This window comes from Thalassophryne amazonica, chromosome 9 (assembly GCF_902500255.1).
Source record: "Thalassophryne amazonica chromosome 9, fThaAma1.1, whole genome shotgun sequence".
NCBI classification, from domain to species: domain Eukaryota; kingdom Metazoa; phylum Chordata; class Actinopteri; order Batrachoidiformes; family Batrachoididae; genus Thalassophryne; species Thalassophryne amazonica.
Genome location: NC_047111.1, coordinates 2627887 through 2653474, shown reverse-complemented (window position 1 = coordinate 2653474; position 25588 = coordinate 2627887). Strand labels below are relative to the sequence as shown.

The 25588-nt window shown below is 46.4% G+C and overlaps 1 protein-coding gene across 1 annotated transcript in view; it reads left to right on the top strand.

Moving 5' to 3' along the window:
- sim2 (SIM bHLH transcription factor 2) overlaps window positions 1–25588 on the top strand; it is a 266456-nt gene that overhangs the window by 218023 nt on the left and 22845 nt on the right. Inside the window, exon 7 of the mRNA XM_034177491.1 lies at window positions 8885–8991. Within this exon, the coding sequence (XP_034033382.1) occupies window positions 8885–8991 (107 nt within the window). The remainder of the gene's footprint in view (window positions 1–8884; window positions 8992–25588) is intronic.

Genomic DNA, 25588 nt, shown 5'->3' with positions numbered 1-25588 from the left:
GAGTTCAAGAAAGTCCAAAGGTACAAACTCCATTACTTCTCCGATGCAAGCGTCCTGGGGTATGAAGAATGTACATACCTGAGAGTGATAAGCAAAACAGGACAAATTCACTGCTCCTTAGTGATGGGCAAAGCCCGAGTGGCCCCCACTAAGGTCACAACTGTGTCAAGACTCGTGCTATCGGCAGCAGTTGTACCTGTACGCATGAGTGACATGCTTAGAAAGGAGCTAGAAATAGATGCTCAAGAAGTCTTTTGGACGGACTCAAAGGTCGTCCTTGGATATGTGAACAATGATGCAAGAAGATTCCACGTTTGTGGCAAATCGCATCCAGCGGATTAAAGACAGCACCAGACCAGATCAGTGGAGACACGTGAGCTCAGAAGACAAGACCGCTGATCATGCATCGAGAGGCCTATGGGCAAGGGAGCTCATTGCCTCCAAATGGTTCTCTGGTCCTGATTTTCTTTGGCGGGAAGAACTTCCCAGTGGAAATGTTGAGGTGGAAGATGTAGCAGCAGATGACTTTGAAGTGCACAATGTCTTTGTAAACAAGACTTCAGCTACAGAAGTTTCACTGCTGGATCGCTTCCTTAAGTTCTCCTGCTGGACAAGATTAGTCAAGGCCATTGCTCGTCTCATGCGACGTGCTAAGGAGCTGAAAGGTTCAATAGCAAGAACTAATGAAGCCGCCAGTCTACAGGAGAGGAGCGATGCTGAAGCTACCGTCATTAGCCTTGTTCAGAGAGAAGCTTTTGCGGAAGAAATCCAGACCCTCCAACATGGGAAGGAGCTCGTTAAAACCAGTAAGCTACACAGACTGAACCCTTTCCTTGACAAACAGGGAATCCTCAGGGTGGGAGGTCGGCTGACGCAAGCTGATTTGCACCATCACATCAAGCATCCAGCTATTTTACCTGCCAAAGGTCATGTAACAAGATTGCTCATACAGCATTATCATCAACAAGTACAACATCAAGGACGTGGCATAACAGTCAATGAGCTGCGAGCCAATGGATTTTGGATACTCGGATGCAGTCATGCCATCTCATCCTGCATTAACAAGTGTGTCAAGTGCAGAAAGTTTAGAAGGTCTACAGAGCATCAGCAAATGGCAGACTTGCCGCGCGATCGCATGGAAGAAACACCTCCGTTTACGTATTGTGGAATAGACTGCTTCGGACCGTTCCATGTTAAGGATGGAAGGAAGGAGTCAAAGCTCTACGGCTTGCTGTTTACTTGCTTATGCTCTCGTGCAGTTCACATAGAGCTTCTCGAAGAGATGACCACGGACTTTTTCATCATCGCTCTCCGTGCCTTCATAGCCATACGTGGCAATGTTCGAAAACTCCGCTGTGATTAAGGCACCAATTTCATCGGTGCCAGGCGCGAGTTCGTAGAGGCCTTGAAGGAGATGGACCAAGAATGCCTAAAGATACTGGGCTGTGAGTGTGTTATGAATCCGCCATCGGCAAGCCACATGGGCGGTGCCTGGGAAAGGCAGATTCGAACAATAAGAAGTGTGCTTACGTCTATCCCTGATCAGTCCTCCAATCGACTCGATAGTTCATCATTGAGGACCTACTTCTACGAAGTAATGGCGATCATTAACAGTCGACCATTAACAGCTCACTTATTGAACGATCCTACAGGACCGCAGCCTCTTTCACCTAATCATATACTGACAATGAAGTCCTCTATCATTCTTCCACCACCTGGAAAGTTTGAAGGAAAAGACCTCTACCTTCGGAAAAGGTGGCACAAGGTCCAATACTTAGCCAATGAGTTTTGGTCCAGATGGCGCAAAGAATATCTGCTTAACTTGCAACCGCGTCAGAAATGGCAACGAAAGCATAGAAATGCTAAGGTTAATGATATAGTGATTGTGCAAGAACTGAGTGGAAGTTGGCAAAGGTCACAAAGGTCTATCCTGCAGAAGATGGTTGCGTAAGGAAACTACAACTGCTGATCAGTAATTCAACTTTGGATAAAGAAGGAAAATGCATTGGGAAGCCAGTGTACTTGGAGAGACCCATTCATAAGATGGTCACCCTGATTGAAGCCGAGTGATGCAGCCACATTTTCTTGTAATGTGTTTTATCATCTAGGGCTAGTCTAGTATGTAGGTTTGAGTAAAATTACAAGTGATTTGGTGGGAGTGTAGCTGCCATCGAAGTCACAATAAATAAATACACAATAGATTAATAAATATTAGGATAAAAATATAGAGTTCATAAATATATTAATTTATAGTAGCAATAGTTTAATCTTAAAAGCTTCATTTTATTTATTTCATGTATTTTGTTTGTTTTGATGTTATGTGAAGTCTTAAGTAAGGGGGGAGCCAAAGTTTGCCGCTGCGGGTTGACGGGGAGTTTTTTGAGGGTCGCTACTTGTTGTTTTGTTAGCAATCCGGACCAAGCTAGCAGGCAGATACCACATTGATTCCTCTGCCTAAGACCTGCAATGTTTCAAGAAGTTTGGATAAAGTGCATAGTACACTGAAGGACTGAAGAAAGATTTCTAATTTTCTCTCAAGGGAAAGCGGCCAATGAAGTACATTTATGTAATACAACAGCACGGTCGCGTTTTTTTTTTTCTTTTTCTTTGATGTGTCTTTACATGGAAATAATTTGTGTTTATTTGTTTTCTGTCTGTATGTTTACTAGTTCTCATGGCACACTATCATGCTCTGCATGTGATTAAAGCCAGTAACGAAAAGAATAACTAAAGGAACCACGAGTAAAAGAATACAAATGCATTACAACGAGCAATAAAGAAGAACAAACTACAGGCCGGGCAGGAACAAAGACAAAACTAACTACATGGCAACCAGGAGATAGAAAATAAATGAAACACAACTAATCACAAACAAGATGATAAAACACAGAAGCACAAGATAAACAGAAACCATAAACAGAACAATAAAAAACAGAAGCAAGGCAAGATAATCCAACCATGACCAAATCCTGACAAAAATCTGATCTCACAGAGACAGGAAGCCAGTGAAGAGACTCCAAAACAGGTGTAATGTGGTCAAACTTTCTGCTTCCTGTCAAAAGTCTGACAGCAGCATTTTGAACCAATTGGAAAGCCCTAATGCTGGACGGGGGTAAACCAGAAAATAGAACATTGCAGTAGTCCAATCAAGAAGAGACAAACACATGAATCAGGGTCTCAACATCAGCCATAGACGGGATAGGACGAATCTTCACTATACAGTGAGGAAAATAAGTGTTTGAACACCCTGCGATTTTGCAAGTTCTCCCACTTAGAAATCATGGAGAGATCTGAACTTTTCATCTTAGGTGCATGTCCACTGTGAGAGACATAATCTAAAAAAAAAATAAATAAATAAAAAATCCGGAAATCATAATGTATGATTTTTTTAATAATTTATTTGTATGTTACTGCTGCAAATAAGAATTTGAACACCTACCAACCAGCAAGAATTCTGTCTCACACAGACCTGTTAATTTTTCTTTAAGAAGCCCTCTTATTCTGCACTCTTTACCTGTATTAATGGCACCTGTTTGAACTTGTTACCTGTATAAAAGACACCTGTTCACACACTCAATCAATCACACTCCAACCTGTCCACCATAGCCAAGACCAAAGAGCTGTCTAAGGACACCAGGGACAAAACTGTAGACCTGCACAAGGCTGGGATGGACTACAGGCCAACAGGCAAGCAGCTTGATAGAAGACAACAACTGTTCTGATTATTTATTAGAAAGTGGAAGAAACACAAGATGACTGCCAATCTCCCTCGCTCTGGGATTCCATGCAAGATCTCACTTTGTGGGGTAAGGATGAATCTGAGAAAGCTCAGAACTACACAGGAGGACCTGGTCAATGACATGAAGAGAGCTGGGACCACAGTCACAAAGATTACATTAGTAACACATGATGCTGTCATGGTTTAAAATCCTGCAGGGCAGCAAGGCCCCCCTGCTCAAGCCAGCACATGTCCAGGCCCGTTTGACGTTCACCAGTGACCATCTGGATGATCCAGAGGAGGCATGGGAGAAGGTCATGTGGTCAGATGAGACCAGAATAGAGCTTTTTGGAATCAACTCCACTTACCATGTTTAGAGGATGAGAACAACCCCAAGAAAACCATCCCAACTGTGAAGCATGTGGGTGGAATCATCATACTCTGGGGGTGCTCTTCTGCATAGGGGACAGGACGACTGCACCGTATTGAAGGGAGGATGGATGGGGTCATGTATTGCGAGATTTTGGCAAACAACCTCCTTTCCTCAGTAAGAGCATTGAAGATGGGTCATGGCTGGGTCTTCCAGCATGACAATGACCCCAAACACACAGCCAGGGCAACTAAGGAGGGGCTCCGTAAGAAGCATTTCAAGGCCCTGGAGTGGCCTGGCCAGTCTCCAGACCTGAACTCAATAGAAAATCTTTGGAGGGAGCTGAAACTCCAGCAGAAGACAGCAGTCCTCGTAATATCGCCCACTGGCTGATTTACCCGTTCTATGCACTGGTAATAGAGCTGAATTTTATCCATGTCATGTCACTTTAGTTAAGGTGTAGTAAGTTGCGTTGCATTGTGTGTATCTTGTCATCATTAATTTTCAGAGAGCAATTTGTGACATTCCCATGAGACTCAAGTGAATGATGATAAAAAGGTGACGGCAGGTCATATCACTGCAACACTCTGGAGGCCGCACACAGCAGGTACATTTTAATTGAAAAAAGTGTGTTTTAACTGGCATTTGGTGTGCGTTGGCACATTTGGATTGTAATTAAAGTGCGCCCTAGCCAGCTGCGTAGTAAGTAAAGTGTGATGCTGCTACCTGACCTGATTACCACGTGAACTGTGAAAATAAGGGCTCCATTGAGCGAGTCGTGATCTAATATATAAGACTGACCATGTGTGTGTGTGTGTGTGTGTGTGTGTGTGTGTGTGTGTGTGTGTGTGTGTGTGTGTGTTCGCATACGTACGCTTTCAACCTAAGGGCCCCAGTTACTTCCCCTTGGTGCCCGCAGTCACCATAGCAAGTTTGTTGTCGATTGCTTAATTACTGTGGCTGTGCATAGTGACCACAAACTGTGCCACATACATATACAGATTGCCTTTCATATACAGATGTGGATGTCAAAGGACAACGTCAGTGTGTCAGTGTGATGTATGACACACGAGCCTAGGCTAAGCGTTAGCTGGTCAAATTGATGCTGATGTCTCGCTGGACACATGGAAACCATCATTTTAGTCTTGTCCAAATTTAAATGTAAGAAACTTCTAGACATCCAACTTTTCACTAATCCAAGGCAATGTGTGTTTGACCAGCTAATGCTTAGCCCAGGCTCGTGTGTTTAGGCCACGTAAGTAATCACTGATCCAAGGCTAATGTATTTTGTGAGGGGGGGCGGGGGCTGGTTTTAATATAGGTGGGGCAATCATGCTGAGTGTGGTTTTGAGCACTACGTTTAAGCTGTCCGCAAGACTGTCTACTGAATGGTTTCCAAAAGTTATGCTAAGATATCAGGCAGTCCAACTCCAAGTTCAGTTGTAGTTGAAGAGTTGACGTGTCATCGCAATGATAAATAAGGTTGTTGTTCCACTAAACACGGCAGGAAAACTGTAAACTTCATAAGTATGCCTCTCAAGAGGCATGATGTCAATATTTGTGACTGCGATATCATGAATGAGGACCAAATCCAGGGTATTTCCACTAACGTGTGTTGAATCCTGAATGCATTGCTGGAATCGGAATACATCCATACTGTCCATAAATGATTTGCAGATTTGCAGAGGGTCAGAAGGCTTACTTTTTACTCACAAAATTCATCTAAGAATTCAGAGTATGGGCCAGGGGGCCTATATATGGTAACAAAGTAACACGGTTGTTCTTTATTCTTGTGACCTTGGCTATACGCAGTATCCTGGGCAGAGCAGAGAATCAGATCTTCAAACGAATTATATTGTAGACTCCCAGCAGCTAGTAAACTTAACCCAGATTTTTAAATTATAGCAAAACCCCCGCCTTGCTTCACATCACGAGGTACGTGACTAAATGTGTACATTGGTGGGCAGGCCTCATTTAAGGGGAGGACAGCAGTAGGTTTAAGCCAGGTTTCACAAAAACCAACCAACCATATCTAAGTGGTGATCCATAATTAGATCATTAATCAACAGTGATTTTGAGGACAGTGATCTTATGTTAATGAGACACAGACTAAGGACCTCAGTGGGATTAACAATTGATTGGACTGTTCGGGTTTAGGGGTGGTTTCAGAGTAGCATATATGATGCCTAAAATTAGGTTTACATTTAGGAAATTCCATGCAGGTTGTAGGTACTGGACACAAAATATTTGATATTGCAGGAACAGCCAGGGGGACATCCTCCTTTTAATGTCATCCAATGAAATCATGGGCATTTAAGGTTGCAAAGCATATCCCTCTGTGCTTGTCATGCTTGGCCCCGGCTCAGGGTTTAGGTCTTAATTCTTTACGATTTTCTGGTTTTTCTTTTCATTTGTTTATACTTTATCACATTAGTCTTTGTTTTGTTCTGTTAATCACATTTATTGTATTATGCTTAGTCACAGGTTTTTGTTATTATTTATCTTTGGTGTTGCTCTTCAGATTATGTTCCATTTGTTATTTATTGCATTATTTGTTCATCAGTTATCTTGTTTAATTTATTGCATTATTTTGTAGACACTGGGTTTGTTTAGTCTCTGTTTGTTTTGCCACCTGGTTATTTTTATTTCTTCCTTCAGCCATAATTAGTTTCCATTCTAGTTTTGTTTTTATTCTGATTATTCATTTGTTCATGTTTAGTTCGTTCCTGGCCATAGTTGTAATGTATTCTGTCCTCGGTTTTCTGATTTATCTTTGTTCTCTGTTTTTTCTCATCTTATTTGATTACCCCTGCACCAGCTCTTCTGTCTCTCACTATGACTCTTTCTGCTCTGTGTTTTCATCTACCCCCTCTCTTGCACCTACTCATGTGTCTTTGTCTATATCATCACTCCACTCTGTGTTTTCCTTCCTTCACTATCTTACACTGTGCACAATCTTTGTTTTCCCTGGTCACGCCCCCTTCCAGAGACTTCCACACACCTGCTTCACATCACCTTGATTAGTTTGCTCTTTATCTAAGCCCCACAGTTCCACAGCTCACTGCCAATTGTTGACTTTGTTCACTTTCTCGCCTTTAGTTTATGTCCTGTTTGCTTCTCAGTGTTTTGACCTTGCTTGTTTGCGCTGACCTCCGCCTTGCCTTAATCCTGAACTCGGCTTGTATTTTGACTCTGCCTCTGTTTTTGCCTGCAATACTCCTCAATACCGTTGATATGACCTCAGCTTGTATTATTGACCGCGTTCCAGCCTGTACCCTGTCTGATACCTCTGCCTGAGCAATTTTGTAGACTAGTAGCAGAACCTTAAAATCTGATCACACAGAGACAGGAAGCCAGTGAAGAGATGCCAAAATGGGTGTAATGTGGTCAAGGATTGTGCTTTGTGTCAAAAGTCTGGCAGCAGCATTTTGAACCTTTGTAAAGTTGTTTTGTTATGAGTTTGTTGTTATGATTTTTTTTGTTGTTTTTGTCGAACTGTGTGCCGAATAAATTTATTCATTCATTCAACCAATTGGAGACCTCTAATGCTAGACTGTGGTAAACCAGAAAATATTGCAGTAGTTCACTCTAGTAGAAACAAACACATGAATCAGGGTCTCAGCATCAGCCATAGACCGGATGGAACAAATCTTCACTCAATAAAATATTGTTGACATAGAAAACCTGTAAACCCTACTTTTAGTACACAGAAAATTCACAAGAGGTATCAATAAGGGAATTGATAAGGAATCTGATCAATAAGCAGAATCGATAATGGTATCATTGTTGAAAAGATCTTATCAATACCCATCCCTACACCTCACTGTGGTTTGGCCAAAAAGTGTTTTCAGTGAATTAAAGTTTCAAGATTATTGTCTCCCTGAATGCAACAGAAGGGAACATCATAGTGCAGTAAAGTTTCATGTGATCATATGCATTTTGCATTGAGGTCATCCACAGAAAAACAAACCAGTCACATTAGTTAAATTCTATGTGGGTTAGGTGACAATTACATTCCTTTCGGGCACCTTCACACATAGTGCGAATTTGGTCCAATTGCACATTAAGTCCGCATGAAGCAGGAATTGTATGCAAACCCTGTAATTACATAGCTGCTTCCAACACCTCGTACACCTGTTGCTCCAACTATTTGTGCACACCAGCGGCTGAAAGACAGAGTGTGCACTGTGAGAGCCCATTGAACCCTCTCGTAGCAGGTGTCAGCCAAATTCCAGGTGACACACCTGAACATCTAACACCGCTCGCATGGCACTTAGAAAATGTGTGGCCATTCACACTCTTGGTATGACAATAGACTGCAGACAATCACTGTCGTACTTGCAGTGAAATTTGTCTAACTGCCCCATGAGTGTGACTTTGGTGTGTGCGCTGAACTGACAGGAGGTGTGGCTAAGACAGAAGCAGCCATGAGATCTGGACAGTACTGTGTCTGGACGGACATGGACTAACAACTGACCACTGCGACATGCATGTGTCTGTTTGCTGTCATCAAGTGGACAAAAATAAAAACATATATCACTATGGCAACAGGCTGCAGCGAGTGAGCGCGCACGCATGGCGCACACATGGACAGGCTGCCCCCAGGTTGAAACGGACCATAACATCATCACACATCATCATAACACACAGCAAGTGATGTGACTGTCACGTTACGCACGTGACCTCTGTTCCACATGACGTGGTGTCCTGCGGTGCGCCATACACAAGGCACGCGTGTCGTGTTGATTTCACCACAGTAATCTTGAGGACATCCACTGACTGTTCTGTGTACACAGGGTGGCAGATCTGACAGGATTTGAGCCCCAGGACCTGATAGAGAAGACTCTGTACCACCATGTTCATGCCTGTGACGTCATCCATCTGCGCTGTGCTCATCACTTATGTAAGTCTTCCAAGACCACAGTTAAACATAAAAACAAAAATCAGCTTTATTTATCCCCAAGGAAATTATTTTGCCAGAGTACAGAAACAGTAAACAATGGTTATTTAAATCCACAATTACAGAAAGTGTTACTCCACAAATAAAACCTGAACTGATTTACTTCTGTTTTATTTAATTTTATTAGATTTTATTTTACGTTTTATTTATTTTACTAGGTCTTATTCTACTTCTTCCTTTACATCTATGTATTTTATGTATCTTATCTTTGTATTATTCGTGTGTTTGTATGACTATGTTTGTATTTTAGTGTTGTCTTTTTGTGCTGGTGAGCTGACGACAATTTTCCACATTGGTGGACAATAAAGAATTATTCTATTCTATTCTAGTCTATTCTAGAATTAAATAGAAATCAATCAATCAATCTTTTTTTTTTTTTTTTTTACAATAAGTACAATTTATGTGAAATGACTGGAAGATATATTGCACAAGATGTTTGACAATACTGCACATAACTGAATAACTGTTCATTGTGTATTCATCCTGCAGAAGGTGGAGGAGTTATACAGTCTGATTGCCACAGGTAGGAACGACCTCCTGTGGCATTCTGTGGAGCACCTCGGTGGTCTCAGTCTTTGGCTGAAAGTGCTCTGACAGGACATCAGTGTGGCATGCAGGGGGTGGAAGGTGTTGTCCCAGATGCTGAGCAGCTTCCTCAGCATCCTCTCTGACACGTCCATCACAGACTCCAGGTCCTCCCCCAGGACAAAGCAGCTGTCCTGATGAGCTTGTTGAGTTTGTTCGCATCAGCTGCCTTCAGCCTGCTGCCCCAGCACACTATAGTGTAGAGGATAGTGCTGGAGACCACTGTGTGATAAAACATCTGCAACATATTCCTGTAGACCTTGAAATTCTGAACCTCCTGAGGAAGTACAGTCGAGTCTGACCTTTCTCATACACAACATCTGTGTTTACAGTCCAGTCCAGTTTGTTGTCTATGTGGACCCCCAGGTACTAGTAGTTCACAATGTCCACTTCAGTTCCATCAATGGTGTTTGGGTTTGGATGGGTCTTTTCTCTTCTGAAGTCCACCACCAGCTCATTCATCTTAGATACATTGAGCTGCACACCACTGGTTGAGTCCACACCACTCTACAGAACATGAAGGGAGATAGGAATGCCCCCTGTGATGCTGCTCCTGATGGTGTCGGATGTAATGTCCCAAAGCCTCACATACAGTGGGCGGCCAGTGAGATAGTTGGTAATCCAGGCCACCAGAGGAGCCTCCACCTTCATGTCCTGTAGCTTATCGCTGAACAGGTCAGACCGGATGGTGTTGAAGGCACTGGAGAATTCAAAGATCATGACTCTCACAGTGCTGCCTGCCTCCTCCAGGTGAGAGAAAGCTCTGTGCAGCATGGAGATGATGGCATCCTCCACTCCCCTGTTGGGCTGGTATGTGAACTGCAGGGGGTTCAGTGACTCTGCAGAGGTGCCTCAGGATGAGCCACTGTAGAAGCCAATAATAATAATAATACAATAACATGCTTTTGGAGGGTGGTATGCATTTTCAGAGGCCCGACGTTCACGCCCAGTCGCCTAAAATGACAGATATTTAGGGTTAGGGCGAATATCTGTCATTGGGGGCTGTGAACGGAGGGACTCAGAAAATGCATACCGCACGACAACAGCATGTTATTTGGATTATTATCACTTTTTACTGAGATACACAACACGTAACGCGTACACAAAAAGTTGGCTCACTTAACTTTTGTCGTGTTGGCTGGCACGCTCTGCTCTCCAATTTAGCCAGTGCGTCCTCATCAAGCTGGCTGCTTTAGCTGCTGTTCATTGTCGTACTATCCATGAGAAAATCATCCGGAATATCCATATTGGGACCAAAACACACTTCTTGCATTTTCATCTTTTCCTCTGCGGACAGTTCTTGGGCTGCGCATGCTATGACGTCATTTGTTTACGCACAGCGAGCGGGTATAGCCAGGTACCGTCGACGTAAATCTGCGATACTGGCCTAGCAATGTAAAGTGATAATAATGGCCGATAACGTAATAAATTTGCCATTTTTAAAATGTAATAGGCCAATAATGTAATAACTGGCCAATAACGTAGTAAAAGTCCTGAACCGATAACGTAATAACCAGCCAGTAACGTAATAACTTATTACGGTATTGGCTGGTTATTACATTATCGGCCTGGTAAAAAAAAATAATTATTTGCAAATGTAATAACTGAGCCAATAAGGTAATAATATACTAATATCATTTTAACTTTTTATTATTGGATTTAACTGTGAAAATGCATACTCTCTCTACGTCTCTACGTACATCTCTCTCCCCCGTCTCTCTCTCTCTCTCTCTTTTGTGTCTGTGTCTCTTTCCCTGCCCCCCAGGAATTAAGATTTATTGTTTGTTTAACTTGATGGTCAGAATTCTATGTCCTGCTCTGCCTTCACTTCCTTACACCATTTAAGTTCCAACACTTGTCTTTACAAACACAGACAATTACTTATACGAGGTCTGTTAGAAAAGTATCGGACCTTTTTATTTTTTGCATCAGCCAAGCTTGAACCTTCGTGCGCATACGTGAGTTTTTTCACGCCTGTCGGTTGCGTCATTCGCCTGTGAGCACACTTTGTGGGAGGAGTGGTCCAGCCCCCTCTGCGGATTTTCATTGTCAGGAAAATGGCTGAGCGACTGCTGCTTTGCTGCATCAAAATGTTTTCAGAAACTGTGAGAGACTGCCAGGTGGAAACCATTCTGAAACTTCAGATGGCTTTCGGTGAAGATCTTATGGGCATCACACAGATTAAGGAGCATTACAACTGGATTAAAGATGGCCCACAGCGGCTGAGGGCGCACCGAGCGGCCATCGACAGGCTGAAACGACCAGATCATTTCCAAAGTGAAGGCTGTGTTGATCCGGGACGTCGTCTGACTACCAGAGAAATGGCAAGAGAGGTGGACATAGCACTTTTTCAGCACATTACACTGTTACAGGAGATTTTGTAATGAAAGATGTGCGGCGGAATTCGCGCGTCAGGACGGAGCCGCTAATGGCACAGAACAAAAAGCACCTCCGTGTTGGAAGTCTCACGGGACATGCCCAGCTCTTCCACCATTCGGAAGATTCAGACGGCTTTGGTGGCTTTTCAGTCGAGTAAGTACCCGAGAAATTGTTGAAGAGCTGGGCATGTCACAACATGTCCTGTGAGACCTGTGAGGTGCTTTCGTTCCGCACCATTAGCGGCTCCATGGCAAATTCCTCCGCTCCTGTTTTCATGACAAAATCTCCTTTAACAGTGGAATGTGCTGGAAAAGTGCTATGCCCACCTTTTCTGCCATTTCTCTGGTAGTCAGACGACGTCCGGATCAACACAGCATTCAGTTTGTAAATGATCTGGTCGTTTCAGCCTGTCGATCGCCGCTTGGAGCACGGCGCGCCCTCCGCCATTGTGCACCGTCTTTAAACCGGCTGTAACACTCCTTAATCTGTGTGATGCCCATAAAATCGTCCCTGAAAGGCATCTGAATTTTCCGAATGGTTTCCACCTGGCTGTCTCTCACAGTTTCTAAAAAAATTTGATGCAGTGCTGCTCCAGCTGTTCAGACATTTGAAATGAAAATGAAAATCCGATGAGGGGGGAGGACCAGTGCTCACTCAAAGCCTGCTCACAGGCGAATGACGCAACCGACAGGTGTGAAAAAAACTCACGTATGCGCACGAAGGTTCAAGCTTGGCTGATGCAAGCGCACATGATTCAAATCCATAAGGTTATTGCAAAAAATAAAAAGGTCCGATACTTTTCTAACAGACCTCGTATATTGCATGTAGACCTATAATATGAAAGTTGTACCTCTTTGAGGATGACGTATTCTCAAATGAAATGACCACACATGTTGGACATGAAAAATGTAATCTTTATTTAACCTTTGGAACAATTGTTCAGGACAAACTTCTTTCAAGACCCCAAACTGTAAAATAGAACATAAAACATGAGCTACAAAATTATTACAAAATTAAACTTTGTATAAATGTTCCTTTTTTTTAAAAGAACTAAACATTCATCATTAAAAAAAAATCAAATTTAAATTATTTGCTAACCAAAAAACAAACAAACAAACAAACAAAAAACAAAACACCAACTATAAAATGGTCAATACTTCTTCCAGTAGATGTCCTTAATTTTGTACTGACCAAAGGCCACATGACTTAACATGATCCAGGCTTTCATCCATCTACTGTCCTTGCTAAACAGCTCTTTGAGACGTGTGCTGAGACCACTGCCATGTCCTGCAACCTTGTAGAGTTTCATAACACTAATGGAGCAGTTGTTATTTTTGTCAAGTTCCAAATTCTCTGCAAGTCGATCTCTGATGTAAATATGGGGATGAAATGGTGCAGCTAGGTCACGGAACAAGACTGAAATGTGATTGAACGTTCCCAGCATGGACATGTCTTGACTGAGAAAACAGGCAATGATCATTGATAGGACTTCTGTGGGTAGGTATGGAGGCTTATTGACTGACATGGTGAGAGATGCCATAAAGTGTTGGCCATAGACGGAAATTCAATATCAAACATAGGGCCAGGTTCACTGTCAGACAGAGTGCCGGGTTCAGTGTCCGATATACATGTAGGGCCGGGTTTGGTGTCAGACAGAGGGCAGGGTTTAATGTCCAACATACATGTAGGGCCGGGTTCGGTTTCAGGCAGAGGGCAGTGTTCAGTGTCTGACATACATGTAGGACCGGGTTCACTTTCAGACAGAGTGCCGGGTTCAGTGTCCGATATACATGTAGGGCCGGGTTTGGTGTCAGACAGAGGGCAGGGTTCAATGTCCGACATACATGTAGGGCCAGGTTCGGTTTCAGACAGAGGGCAGGGTTCAGTGTCCGACATACATGTAGGGCCGGGTTCGGTTTCAGGCAGAGGGTCATCTTCAGTGTCAGATAGAGGGCCAGGTTGGGAGTTAATTCCATGAGGCACTCAATGCATCTCTGCCTCCTGAACGGACTGAATATAAGGAAAAATGGGTCCATCTAAACAAACATAATGTTTCCCGTGTCCCTCAGCAAAATGGCCAAGAACCAAGAGAGGCAAGCTTTCACAAAAACAACCAGATGGTGAGATGACAGAGGTTGCACCTGAACCAAGAGTTGAGAGAGTAACAAACTGAACTTTGAATATCTGGGATGCTATTTGAACAGTTAGGTGGTCACCATATGTGCCATCTAGCGCCATCCTCTGTAAGTAATCTGCCCATGTCCCCTCGACATACTCTGAAAGGGGTGTCCTATCGATTCCATATGGATTAAGTGTTAAATCTGCCACAATTTCTTTGCGCAATAGTGATGCAGAGCGGAAAATTCCAATGGTGGCCAATTGGTCAGCAATAGCAGCAAATTGGCAACTGCCATCTGGAATTGGGTCTAAGCGAATGTTCAGGTTTGATGATTCAAAATACTCCAATCTGTCCTCATGTGTATAAGGAATTTGCAGATGCATCTGTTGAACTGTTTTGGGCTGAGACTTTGGGCGCTGCTTTTCTTCTCGTCTTGTTACACTGGTGACATCAGACACTGAAAACCACTTTTGTGTTGTAGTGGGGCCATTAGCCACATGAAACTGTACCTTATATTTGTGCAACATTAGGTTTCTTTTCACAACTAAACCTAGTATTACAAAATGTCTTTTTGAAACTCTGTGATTGCCACTCTTCACTCTGACCAGCACATTGTCATTTATCCTGTACATAGAGGGTTTATGACTTCTTGATTAAGTCATTTGCTGTTTGCAGGGCTGTGTTGCCTTTTGTGCCCTTCTCCTAATCTTTATTTGCTTATCCTCAAACAAAAGCCTATGCTTTTGGGTGGGCAGTGTTTGATGTTGTGGAATTTCAATGTTCTTCAGGAATTTCAGCTGGGGAACAGGTTAACCTATTGGACAGTCTATGACTTTCTTCCATAGTACACCTGAAAAGGAGACATCCAGCTCAAAACCTCCTTTGGGTCTTTATTCATTACCCTGGCATATGTTGGTAAATGTTTAACCCAGTTGACTCCTCCTTGTTGATAGTTGACTAAGTCATACATTATCTTTTTCCTGAGTACATGGTGGCTTCTCTCCACTTTACCCTGGCTCTAGGGATGATATGGCGAACTCTGAATTATTTTCACTTGAAGGGATTCCATGAGTTTTTTTACTGCACCTTTGAATTCCTTTGCTGTATAACCTTCGGTGGACCATGCTCAGTGTAAATGTCCTCAAGATGTCTGGCAATCTCAGTGCTGTGTTTACTCTTCAGTGGTCTTAGCCAAATGTATCTGCTAAATACATCTATTATGGTCAGGATGTACCGATACATACCTCCAGCATGCTTGACTCGCCATTTCCCCATGTCAACCAAGTCTATCTGGTGACAAACTTGAACTGCTTTGGCTTTAATAGATTCTGGAATGGGTTTGTTTTCAAAGGTAGCCTTATGCAGTTGGTAGCGTCTTGATCTCTGTCCATTGTGTCTTGAACACTAGCTCAACTGATACCACAGTATTCTTCTCTGAGGTGTATGTTTAGTTTTCTTGCACCAGAACCTTTAGTTTCATCAAGAGCCTTGTTCACAACTGCAGCGATAGTTGACTTCCTATAAACCTTCCTTCCTGTAAACTCAGAATATTAAATGGCCTAACATATAACATAAGTAAATGTACAAAGCCTGACAAAATACATGGATATTCTTTCTAAATATATCAGTCTCTTTCCATGTAGCAGTGCTATCCAGTGACAGTCCTTCAATGCAGTGGCAGATACTTTTAATCTATTGAGGGTTTGTCCCATATTTTTTCTATTAATTTATCCATTCCTTTCCACAAAATTCACCAGAAGTCATCAGCTAAAACGCACACATATGCATGTATGTATGGGTGTATATATATATATATATATATATATATATACACGCACGCGCACACATACTTTTCTTTAAAAAGGTTGACCCCCCAATATTATCAAACTGTAATAGCTAATAATGCTAATATCTAGCCAACAGCTAGCTATATTTCATATCATACCATTGTCTATGTTTGCAAATGTGCATTCACTTCATTTGGAGATTAATATTAGTATATTATTACATTATTGGCTCAGTTATTATATTTGCAAAGAATTTTTTTACCAGGCCAATAACGTAAAAGTTATTACGTTATCGGTTCAGGACTTTTATTACATTATTGGCCAGTTATTACATTATTGGCCTATTACATTTTAAAAATGGCAAATTTATTACGTTATCGGCCATTATTACATTATCAGCTTCTACTTCGTAACATGTGATGTTAGGCCACAGGTCTGTAGTCATTAAGTGTGTTGGGGTTCTTCTTCTTGTGCACAGGGACCAGACATGAGGTTTTCCACCACTCAGGAACAACCATCTGGCTCAGGCTCAAGTTGAAGATGTGCTATAAAATCCCACACAGCTGGACAGCACATCCCTTCAGCACTCTGGGGCTGAGGCCATCAGGACCCGCAGCCTTTCCTGGACACAGACGACTCGTCTCACCTCCTCTGCAGTTGTTGGGAAGGTGTCGTAACACGGACCCACAACAGGGGGCGCAAATGAACGGACAATGGATAAGAGAAGGAGTAACAATTTAATGTTGCGAAAGAACACAACGGAATATAAACAAGAGTAATAATGCCAATCATACACAGGAGGACTGCGGACAGGCTTGAAGATAGGAGACCTCGGATGAACGAAGAGCCGGGGCCCACACCGCTTCTACCACCAACGGCCTGAAGAACACCGAAGCCGCCAAGCCCTGAGTCCCCAGGTGGTCTCTGTCCTCCGTTGTCGGCCCTGGTACTGCTGGCAGACAAGAAACAGAAGGTGGTGAGTGTGAGTCCTCACACCCAGCAACCTTTATTAGTGATTCCTCCGGGAGGGATAACCTCCACCTCCAGGAAACGTCTTTACTCGTGCAGCTCCCGTTTGTCCCTCTCCTGGGTCTTCACGGGCATGCGACTGCACACAGAACAATAGTAGATTAACAGTAATCACAGCAGAGGTTACCTCTAATCGTAGAAGATTTCTCGGTGAGGAGGTGGAGTTGCCGTCCGGCCTTTATGGTGATGGTGATGAGATGAATGAGTGACAGCTGGTGTTGAGGATGAGTGACAGCTGTCACTCCCAGTGGCTCTGGCGCCCTCTTGTGCTTGAAGCCTGCACTCCAAGCAGGGCGCCATCTGGTGGTGGTGGGCCAGCAGTACCTCCTCTTCAGCGGCCCACACAACAGGACCCCCCCCTCAACGGGCGCCTCCTGGCGCCCGACCAGGCTTGTCCGGGTGTCGGTGGTGGAAATCGACCAGAAGGGCCGGGTCCAGGATGAAGCTCCTCTTCACCCAGGAGCGTTCTTCGGGTCCGTAACCCTCCCAGTCCACCAAGTACTGAAAACCCCGACCCTTCCGACAGTCCACGCCGGCTCCCCGTCGATGATCCGGGCAGGAGGTGGGTCGGGTCCAGGGGTGCAGAGTGGTGAGGTGTGGTATGGCTTGAGTCTAGAAACATGAAAAACCGGATGGATCCGCAGTGAAGCCGGGAGTGTCAGCTTGCGGCCGGACTGAGGATCTTGGCGATGGGGAACGGCCCGATGAAACGGTCCTTTAGTTTGTGGGATGTCACCTGGAGTGGGATGTCCTTGGTGGATAACCACACCCCCTGCCCCGGTTGGTATGCAGGGGCCGGGGAACGCCGGCGATCTGCATGGGCCTTGGCCCTCGTCCGGGCCCGCAACAGAGCAGAGCGGGCGGTCCGCCACACCCGGCGGCACCTCCGCAGGTGGGCCTGGACCGAGGGTACCCCGACCTCTCCCTCCACAAGTGGGAATAACGGGGGCTGGTAGCCCAGACACGCTTCAAAGGGGGAGAGGCCGGTGGCAGAAGATACTTGGCTGTTGTGAGCGTACTCGATCCAGGCCAGATGGTTACTCCAGGCCGCCGGGTGCGCGGAGGTGACACAGCGAAGAGCCTGTTCAAGGTCCTGGTTCGCCCGCTCTGCCTGGCCGTTCGTCTGTGGGTGATACCCGGACGAGAGACGTACGGTGGCCCCCAGTTCCTTACAAAAACTCCTCCAGACTTGTGAGGAAAACTGGGGACCACGATCCGAGACGATGTCCGACGGTATCCCATGCAGACGCACGACGTGGTGGACCAGGAGGTCTGCCGTCTCCTGGGCCGTCGGGAGCTTCGGGAGGGCCACGAAGTGGGCCGCCTTGGAGAACCGGTCCACTATCGTCAGTATGGCGGTGTTGCCCTGGGACGGCGGGAGGCCCGTGACGAAGTCCAGGCCGATGTGGGACCAGGGGAGATGAGGCACAGGCAGGGGTTGGAGTAGACCCCTGGTCTTGTGATGGTCCGCCTTGCCCCTGGCACAGGTGGTGCAGGCCTGGACGTAGTCCCGGACGTCGGCTTCCAGTGACGCCCACCAGAAGCGCTGCTGGACTACTGCCACGGTCCTACGCACTCCGGGATGACAGGAGAGCTTGGATCCGTGGCAGAAGTCCAAGATGGCAGCTCTAGCCTCTGGTGGGACGTAGAGTTTGTTCTTCGGACCGTCTCCCGGGTCCGGGTTCTTTGCCTGGGCCTCCCGGACGATCTCCTCCACGTCCCAGGTGAGGGTGGCCACGACAGTGGACTCGGAAAGGATGGTGTCGATGGGGTCCGACAACTCGGCCTTGGCCTCCTCTTCGTGCACCCGGGACAATGCATCGGATCGTTGATTCCTGGTCCCGGGGCGGTAGGTGATCCGGAAGTCAAAGCGCGCGAAGAACAGGGACCAGCGGGCTTGCCTGGGGTTCAGCCGCTTGGCGGTCCGGATGTACTCCAGGTTCTGGTGGTCCGTAAAAACCGTGAAAGGCCCCGTAGCTCCCTCCAACAGGTGTCTCCACTCTTCCAGAGCCTCCTTCACCGCGAGGAGTTCTCGATTGCCCACGTCATAATTCCGTTCAGCGGGGGTCAATCTGCGGGAATAGTAGGCACAAGGATGGAGAACCTTATCGGACTCCCCGCTCTGGGACAGCACGGCTCCTATTCCTGAGTCTGAGGCGTCCACCTCCACTACAAACTGGCGAGTAGGATCAGGCTGCACCAGAACTGGCGCAGACGAAAATCGGCGTTTCAACTCCTTAAACGCGGCTTCGCACCGGTCCGACCAGGTGAAGGGGACTTTGGTGGAGGTCAGGGCGGTCAGGGGGCTAACAACCTGACTGTAACCCTTAATGAACCTCCTGTAGAAGTTTGCAAAGCCGAGGAACTGTTGCAGCTTCCTACGGCTTTTTGGTTGGGGCCAATCCCTCACCGCCGCAACCTTGGCCGGATCCGGGGCGACGGAGTTGGAGGAGATGATAAACCCCAAGAAGGACAAAGAAGTGCGGTGGAACTCACACTTCTCGCCCTTCACAAACAGCCGGTTTTCTAACAACCGCTGCAGGACCTGACGTACATGCCGGACATGGGTCTCAGGATCCGGGGAAAAGATGAGTATATCATCCAGATATACGAAGACAAACCGATGCAGGAAGTCCCGCAAGACATCGTTAACCAATGCTTGGAACGTCGTGGGCGCATTGGTGAGACCAAACGGCATGACCAGGTACTCAAAATGACCTAACGGGGTGTTAAATGCCGTCTTCCATTCGTCTCCCTTCCGGATCCGAACTAGGTGGTACGCATTCCTAAGATCGAGTTTGGTGAATATTTTGGCTCCATGCAGGGGTGTGAACACCGAATCCAAGAGGGGCAATGGGTATCGATTGCGAACCGTGATCTCGTTCAATCCCCTGTAATCGATGCATGGACGGAGTCCGCCGTCTTTCTTGCCCACAAAAAAGAAACCAGCACCAATCGGGGAGGTGGCGTTCCGGATCAACCCGGCGGCCAAGGAGTCCCGGATGTAGGTCTCCATTGATTCGCGTTCCGGACGTGAGAGGTTGTACAGTCTACTGGACGGGTACTCAACGTCCGGAATCAAATCAATGGCACAATCGTACGGTCGGTGCGGTGGAAGAGTGAGCGCCAGATCTTTGCTGAAGACGTCAGCCAGATCATGGTACTCCCCTGGCACCGCCGTCAGATTGGGAGGGATTTTAACCTCCTCCTTAGCCGTGATCCCGGGAGGAACCGAGGATCCTAAACACTCCCGGTGGCAGGTTTCGCTCCACTGCACCACGGCCCCAGACGGCCAATCGATCCGGGGATTGTGCTTCACCATCCAAGGAAAACCCAAAATCACTCGGGAGGTAGAAGGTGTCACGTAAAACACTATCTCCTCCCGGTGATTCCCAGACACAACCAGGGTTACAGGCTGGGTCTGGTGTGTGATTAGCGGGAGTAGAGTGCTATCTAGTGCCCGTACCTTCAAAGGCGAAGGCAGAGCCACTAGAGGGAGCCCCACTTCCTTTGCCCATCTGCTATCCAACAGATTCCCTTCGGACCCCGTGTCCACCAGTGCTGGGGCGTGAAGGGTTAAATCCCCACTCAGGATTATCACTGGGATTCGTGCTGATTTGCGGGGTTTCCCCGTGCACATGTTATGGCCCACCCGTAGCCCAGTTTCTAAGGGCGGGCGTTGGTGTTTGACCGTTTGGGGCAGTCTTTTAACATGTGTTCACATGAGCCACAGTAAAAACATTCCCAGCGGGCCAGTCTCCTTTGTCTGATATCAGATCTCACTTTGGCCCTGCTCGTGTCCATAGCTTCGTCAGCAGGGGGAGCTGTTGCCACACGGAGCCCACTGGCAATGGAGCGTGGGGACGACGTCACCCTTTCAGACCCGGAAGAGAGAGGGACGGCTTGTGCCCGGCCACGCCCCCCGGCCTGCTCCCGACGGTGTTCATTCAAGCGGTTGTCTAAGCGTATAACCAGAGTGACAAGCCCGTCGAAAGTCTGCGGTTCGTCCTTAGCCAGTAAATGCTCCTTCAGTACTGGAGACAGTCCGCTTATGAAGGCAGCGCGGAGCGCAACATCATTCCAACCTGACCTCGCAGCCGCGATGCGGAAGTCGACAGCGTAATCAGCTGCGCTCCGACGCCCCTGTCTCAGTGACAGCAGCACGGTCGAGGCGGTCTCGCCTCTGTTGGGATGATCAAACACCTGTTTGAATTCCCGTATAAACCCAGCGTATGACGTCAGAAGCCATGACTGCTGTTCCCAGAGCGCTGTAGCCCAAGCGCGTGCCTCACCTCGAAGCAGATTAATTACATAAGCCACCCGGGTGGCGTCTGCTGCGTACATGACTGGACGCTGTGCAAAAACGAGCGAACACTGCATTAGGAAGTCTGCGCACATTTCCACACAGCCTCCGTACGGTTCGGGAGGACTTATGTAAGCTTCAGGGGACGGTGGGGGGGGGTAGTTGAACGGCCAATGGAACATCTACATTAGGCCCCGGGCCAGCAGGAGGAGACACTGCAGCGACGCTCGACTCGCGTGCTTCCACTCTGGCGGTGAGAGCCTCCATCCTCTGATTGAGGATTGCATTTTGCTCGGTTACTAGCTGTAACTGAGCAGTGAAAGCGGTAAGGATTTGCTGCAGATCACTTACCACGCCTCCTGCTGACGCCTGCGCTCCTTGTTCTCCCATTGGCTGTTCAAGCTGTGGTTGACGCCCCTCGGGATCCATGACGAATGGCCGAGAAATCCTGTTGGGAAGGTGTCGTAACACGGACCCACAACAGGGGGCGCAAATGAACGGACAATGGATAAGAGAAGGAGTAACAATTTAATGTTGCGAAAGAACACAACGGAATATAAACAAGAGTAATAATGCCAATCATACACAGGAGGACTGCGGGCAGGCTTGAAGATAGGAGACCTCGGATGAACGAAGAGCCGGGGCCCACACCGCTTCTACCACCAACGGCCTGAAGAACACCGAAGCCGCCAAGCCCTGAGTCCCCAGGTGGTCTCTGTCCTCCGTTGTCGGCCCTGGTACTGCTGGCAAACAAGAAACAGAAGGTGGTGAGTGTGAGTCCTCACACCCAGCAACCTTTATTAGTGATTCCTCCGGGAGGGATAACCTCCACCTCCAGGAAACGTCTTTACTCGTGCAGCTCCCGTTTGTCCCTCTCCTGGGTCTTCACGGGCATGCGACTGCACACAGAACAATAGTAGATTAACAGTAATCACAGCAGAGAAGGTTACCTCTAATCGTAGAAGATTTCTCGGCGAGGAGGTGGAGTTGCCGTCCGGCCTTTATGGTGATGGTGATGAGATGAATGAGTGACAGCTGGTGTTGAGGATGAGTGACAGCTGTCACTCCCAGTGGCTCTGGCGCCCTCTTGTGCTTGAAGCCCGCACTCCAAGCAGGGCGCCATCTGGTGGTGGTGGGCCAGCAGTACCTCCTCTTCAGCGGCCCACACAACAGCAGTGATGGTGATGAGAGAGGATGGAGAGAGACCCGGTTGAGATGGGGGGCAGGGAGGCTCAGGTGTCTGGGCAGGAGCAAGCAGAGGCATGGAGGAGAATGAGGGTGTAGCGGAGAGAGGGGAGTGGGGGCTGGTTAGTGGGAGGAGGGGGGTGGTAAGGGGAGGAGAAGCAATGAGAGGAGCTGGGAGAAATGTGGGCAGAGACAATGTAGTCAAACCTGTTGAAAAAACAGGTTTTGCTCAATGGCCTCATGAAGGTCTCCTTTCATCATCTGGTCTGCCTTCGTACTATGACCAGTGATGGTTCTCATCCTCTTCCACACCTCCCTCATGTTGTTCTTCTGGAACTTGTTCTCCAGCTTCCTCCTGTAACTGTCCTTCCCCTCTGTGATCTTCTCCCTCAGTTCTTGCTGCACCCTCTTCAGCTCCTCTCTGCCTCCACTCCTGAATGCAGCCTTCTTCCTGTTCATTGTTGCCTTGATGTCCTTGGTCAGCCAGGGTTTGTTGTTGGGGTAATGGTACACTGTCTTGGTTGGGATGATATCGTCTGTACAGAAGTTGATATAATCCGTTATGCTGTCTGTAATGCTTTTGATGTCCTCCCCCTGAGCATCACAGAGCACAGCCCAGTCGGTCACCTCCAAACATCCAAGAAGACCACATCCATCCCACTCTGGTGATCACAGGTTGCCGCCGAACTGCAGGAATGTAAATTGGCTCTAAATAAAGCAGGTTCTGGTCTGCTCTGGGGTGAGGGCTGTGGCGCTGTGTGCTTCCTTCACATTAGCATCCAGCAGGTCTGTTATTTTATTATCTCATGTTTTACAATCAACAAACTACTTCAAAGTGGGATGTGATGCTGAAAGGGAAACCTGGTTAAAATCCCCAGAGATGGCAATGAAAGCCAGCATCTGGATTCCACACACACTCCTTCACTGTAACGTATCCTGGATTGCGCCGCTTGTTCACTTGTTGTTCATGTAAACAGCCCCCCCACACACACACACACCTTTCTTTTTGCCGCTGTCAGCAACTCTCCATGGAGTCCGGTATGTTGTCATGCAGCCATGTGTCTGTGAAGCACAGGACTGAGCCCCTGTCGCTCCTCACAAGTGATATTAATTTGTCCATTTTGTTCACCAGCAATCTTACATTCCCCATCACCATCCAAGGAAGATACGGCCAATGTCTCCTCTTCCTTTGCGACCATCTCTGCCCGGCTCTACAGCCCCTGTATTTCCTCTGCAGTTCTTTAGGGATATCATGTCTTTCCACCTTCAATCTACTGCATCGGAGCTCCATCAGCCGGTCCCTCGTGTAAACAAAGGAGCCCTGGTGCTGCCCCGCCATGACAGGGACCCGGCTCAAGAAAAGTGCTCCAATCACCAGGAAAACAATAACGAGTGAAGCAGACTTATTTCTTAATTGCATGAACAACTGAAATGTTGTAAATGGAACTTTTATTCTTGAGATTTGCTGAAACATTTATTTTAACACTCTTGACGTGACAAGGATCCTGCCGGACTCTTACACAGCCTCACGCAGGCATACTGGGTCGAGGCCCGAGGAATAACATCATATTGGACATTATTATCACTTTACCAGGGCGTTGCTAGGCCAGTATCGTAGATTTACGTCGACGCTACCTGGCTATACCTGCCTGCTGTGCGTAAACAAATGACGTCATAGCGCACGCAGCCCAAGAACTGTCCGCAGAGGGGAAAAAAATAAAAATAAAAAGGCGAGAAGTGTGTGTCCCAATATGGATATTCTGGATGATTTTCTCATGGATAGTGCGACAACAGCAGCCATGAGCAGCCAGCTTAATGAGGATGTGCTGCCAAATTTGGAGAGCACCGCACGCCAGCCGACACGGCAAAAGTTAAAGTGAGCCAACTTTTTATGTACGCGTTATGTGTTGTGTATCTCAGTAAAAAGTGATAATAATGCAAATAACATGCTGTTGTCGTGCGGTATGCATTTTTCGGAGTCTCTCCGTCCATGACCAGTCGCCCAAAATGACAGATGTTCATTTTGGGCAACTGGTCATGAACGTCGGGCCTCTGAAAATGCATCCCGCCCTCCAAAAGCATGTTATTGTATTATCAGGTTTTTTCCGAATTTGATGCGTCTTTCAGGTTTTGAAGTCACTTCCACAGAAAGGAATTTTCACTTTCCAAATATTCATGGCTCATGTGATCACGCTGGGGATTCTGGTTTGTTGTGGAACTGGGAGATGAACACCTCAGTGGTCACTTTAATATGGTACAAGCAATTGGCAGGCTTCTGTGATACGCTTTATGAGTGCTGTGATTTGGGCCAGGGGATGAACGTGTCAATGGTGGCGTTAATGCGACTGTACTGCACAGAAACAAACATGCTTTCATGGGGCAGGAGCGCCCACAACATGCCGTCCTTACAGCAGATTACTGCAGTAAATCTCCAACAGTGAAGACAAGTTGCTGGAATGAAGTTTTGGCAAAATCAACAAACCCGCTGCATCATTTGTTTGCTTGCTTTTCAGGTTGTCTTTGAATTAATCACTCAATTTTCATCAATGTGGCATCCTTTCACTCCACATTACCCAGTCCATATCAGCAAAGATATCAGCATGATTTGTTCCCCATTGAGATCTGATCAAAGTGTTCCCTTAATTTTTTTTAGAGTAATCTACTGTGCATCCAGAAAGTATTCACAGAGTTTCTCTTTTCCCACATTTTCTTATTTTTCCATTTTTCCCAAAATGGATGAAATTCTTTTTTCCTCAAGATTGTACACACAATACCCCAAAATGACAATGTGAAAAAAAGTTGTTTTTTTTTAGATTTTTGCAAATTCATAAAACAAATAAACAAACACGTGTAAATAAGTATTCACAGCCTTTGTCATGAAGCTCAAAATTGAGCTCAGGTGCCTCCTGGTTCCACTGATCATCCTTGAGATGTTTCTACAGCTTAATTGAAATCCACCTGGACACACACCTGTCTACATATAAGGTCCCACAGTTGACAGTCAGAGCACAAATCAAGCATGAATTCAAAGTAATTGTCTGTAGACCACAGAGACAGGATTGTCTGGAGGCACAAATCTGGGGAAGGGTACAGAAATATTTCTGTTGCTTTGAAGGTCCCAATGAGTACAGTGGCCTCCATCATTTGTAAATG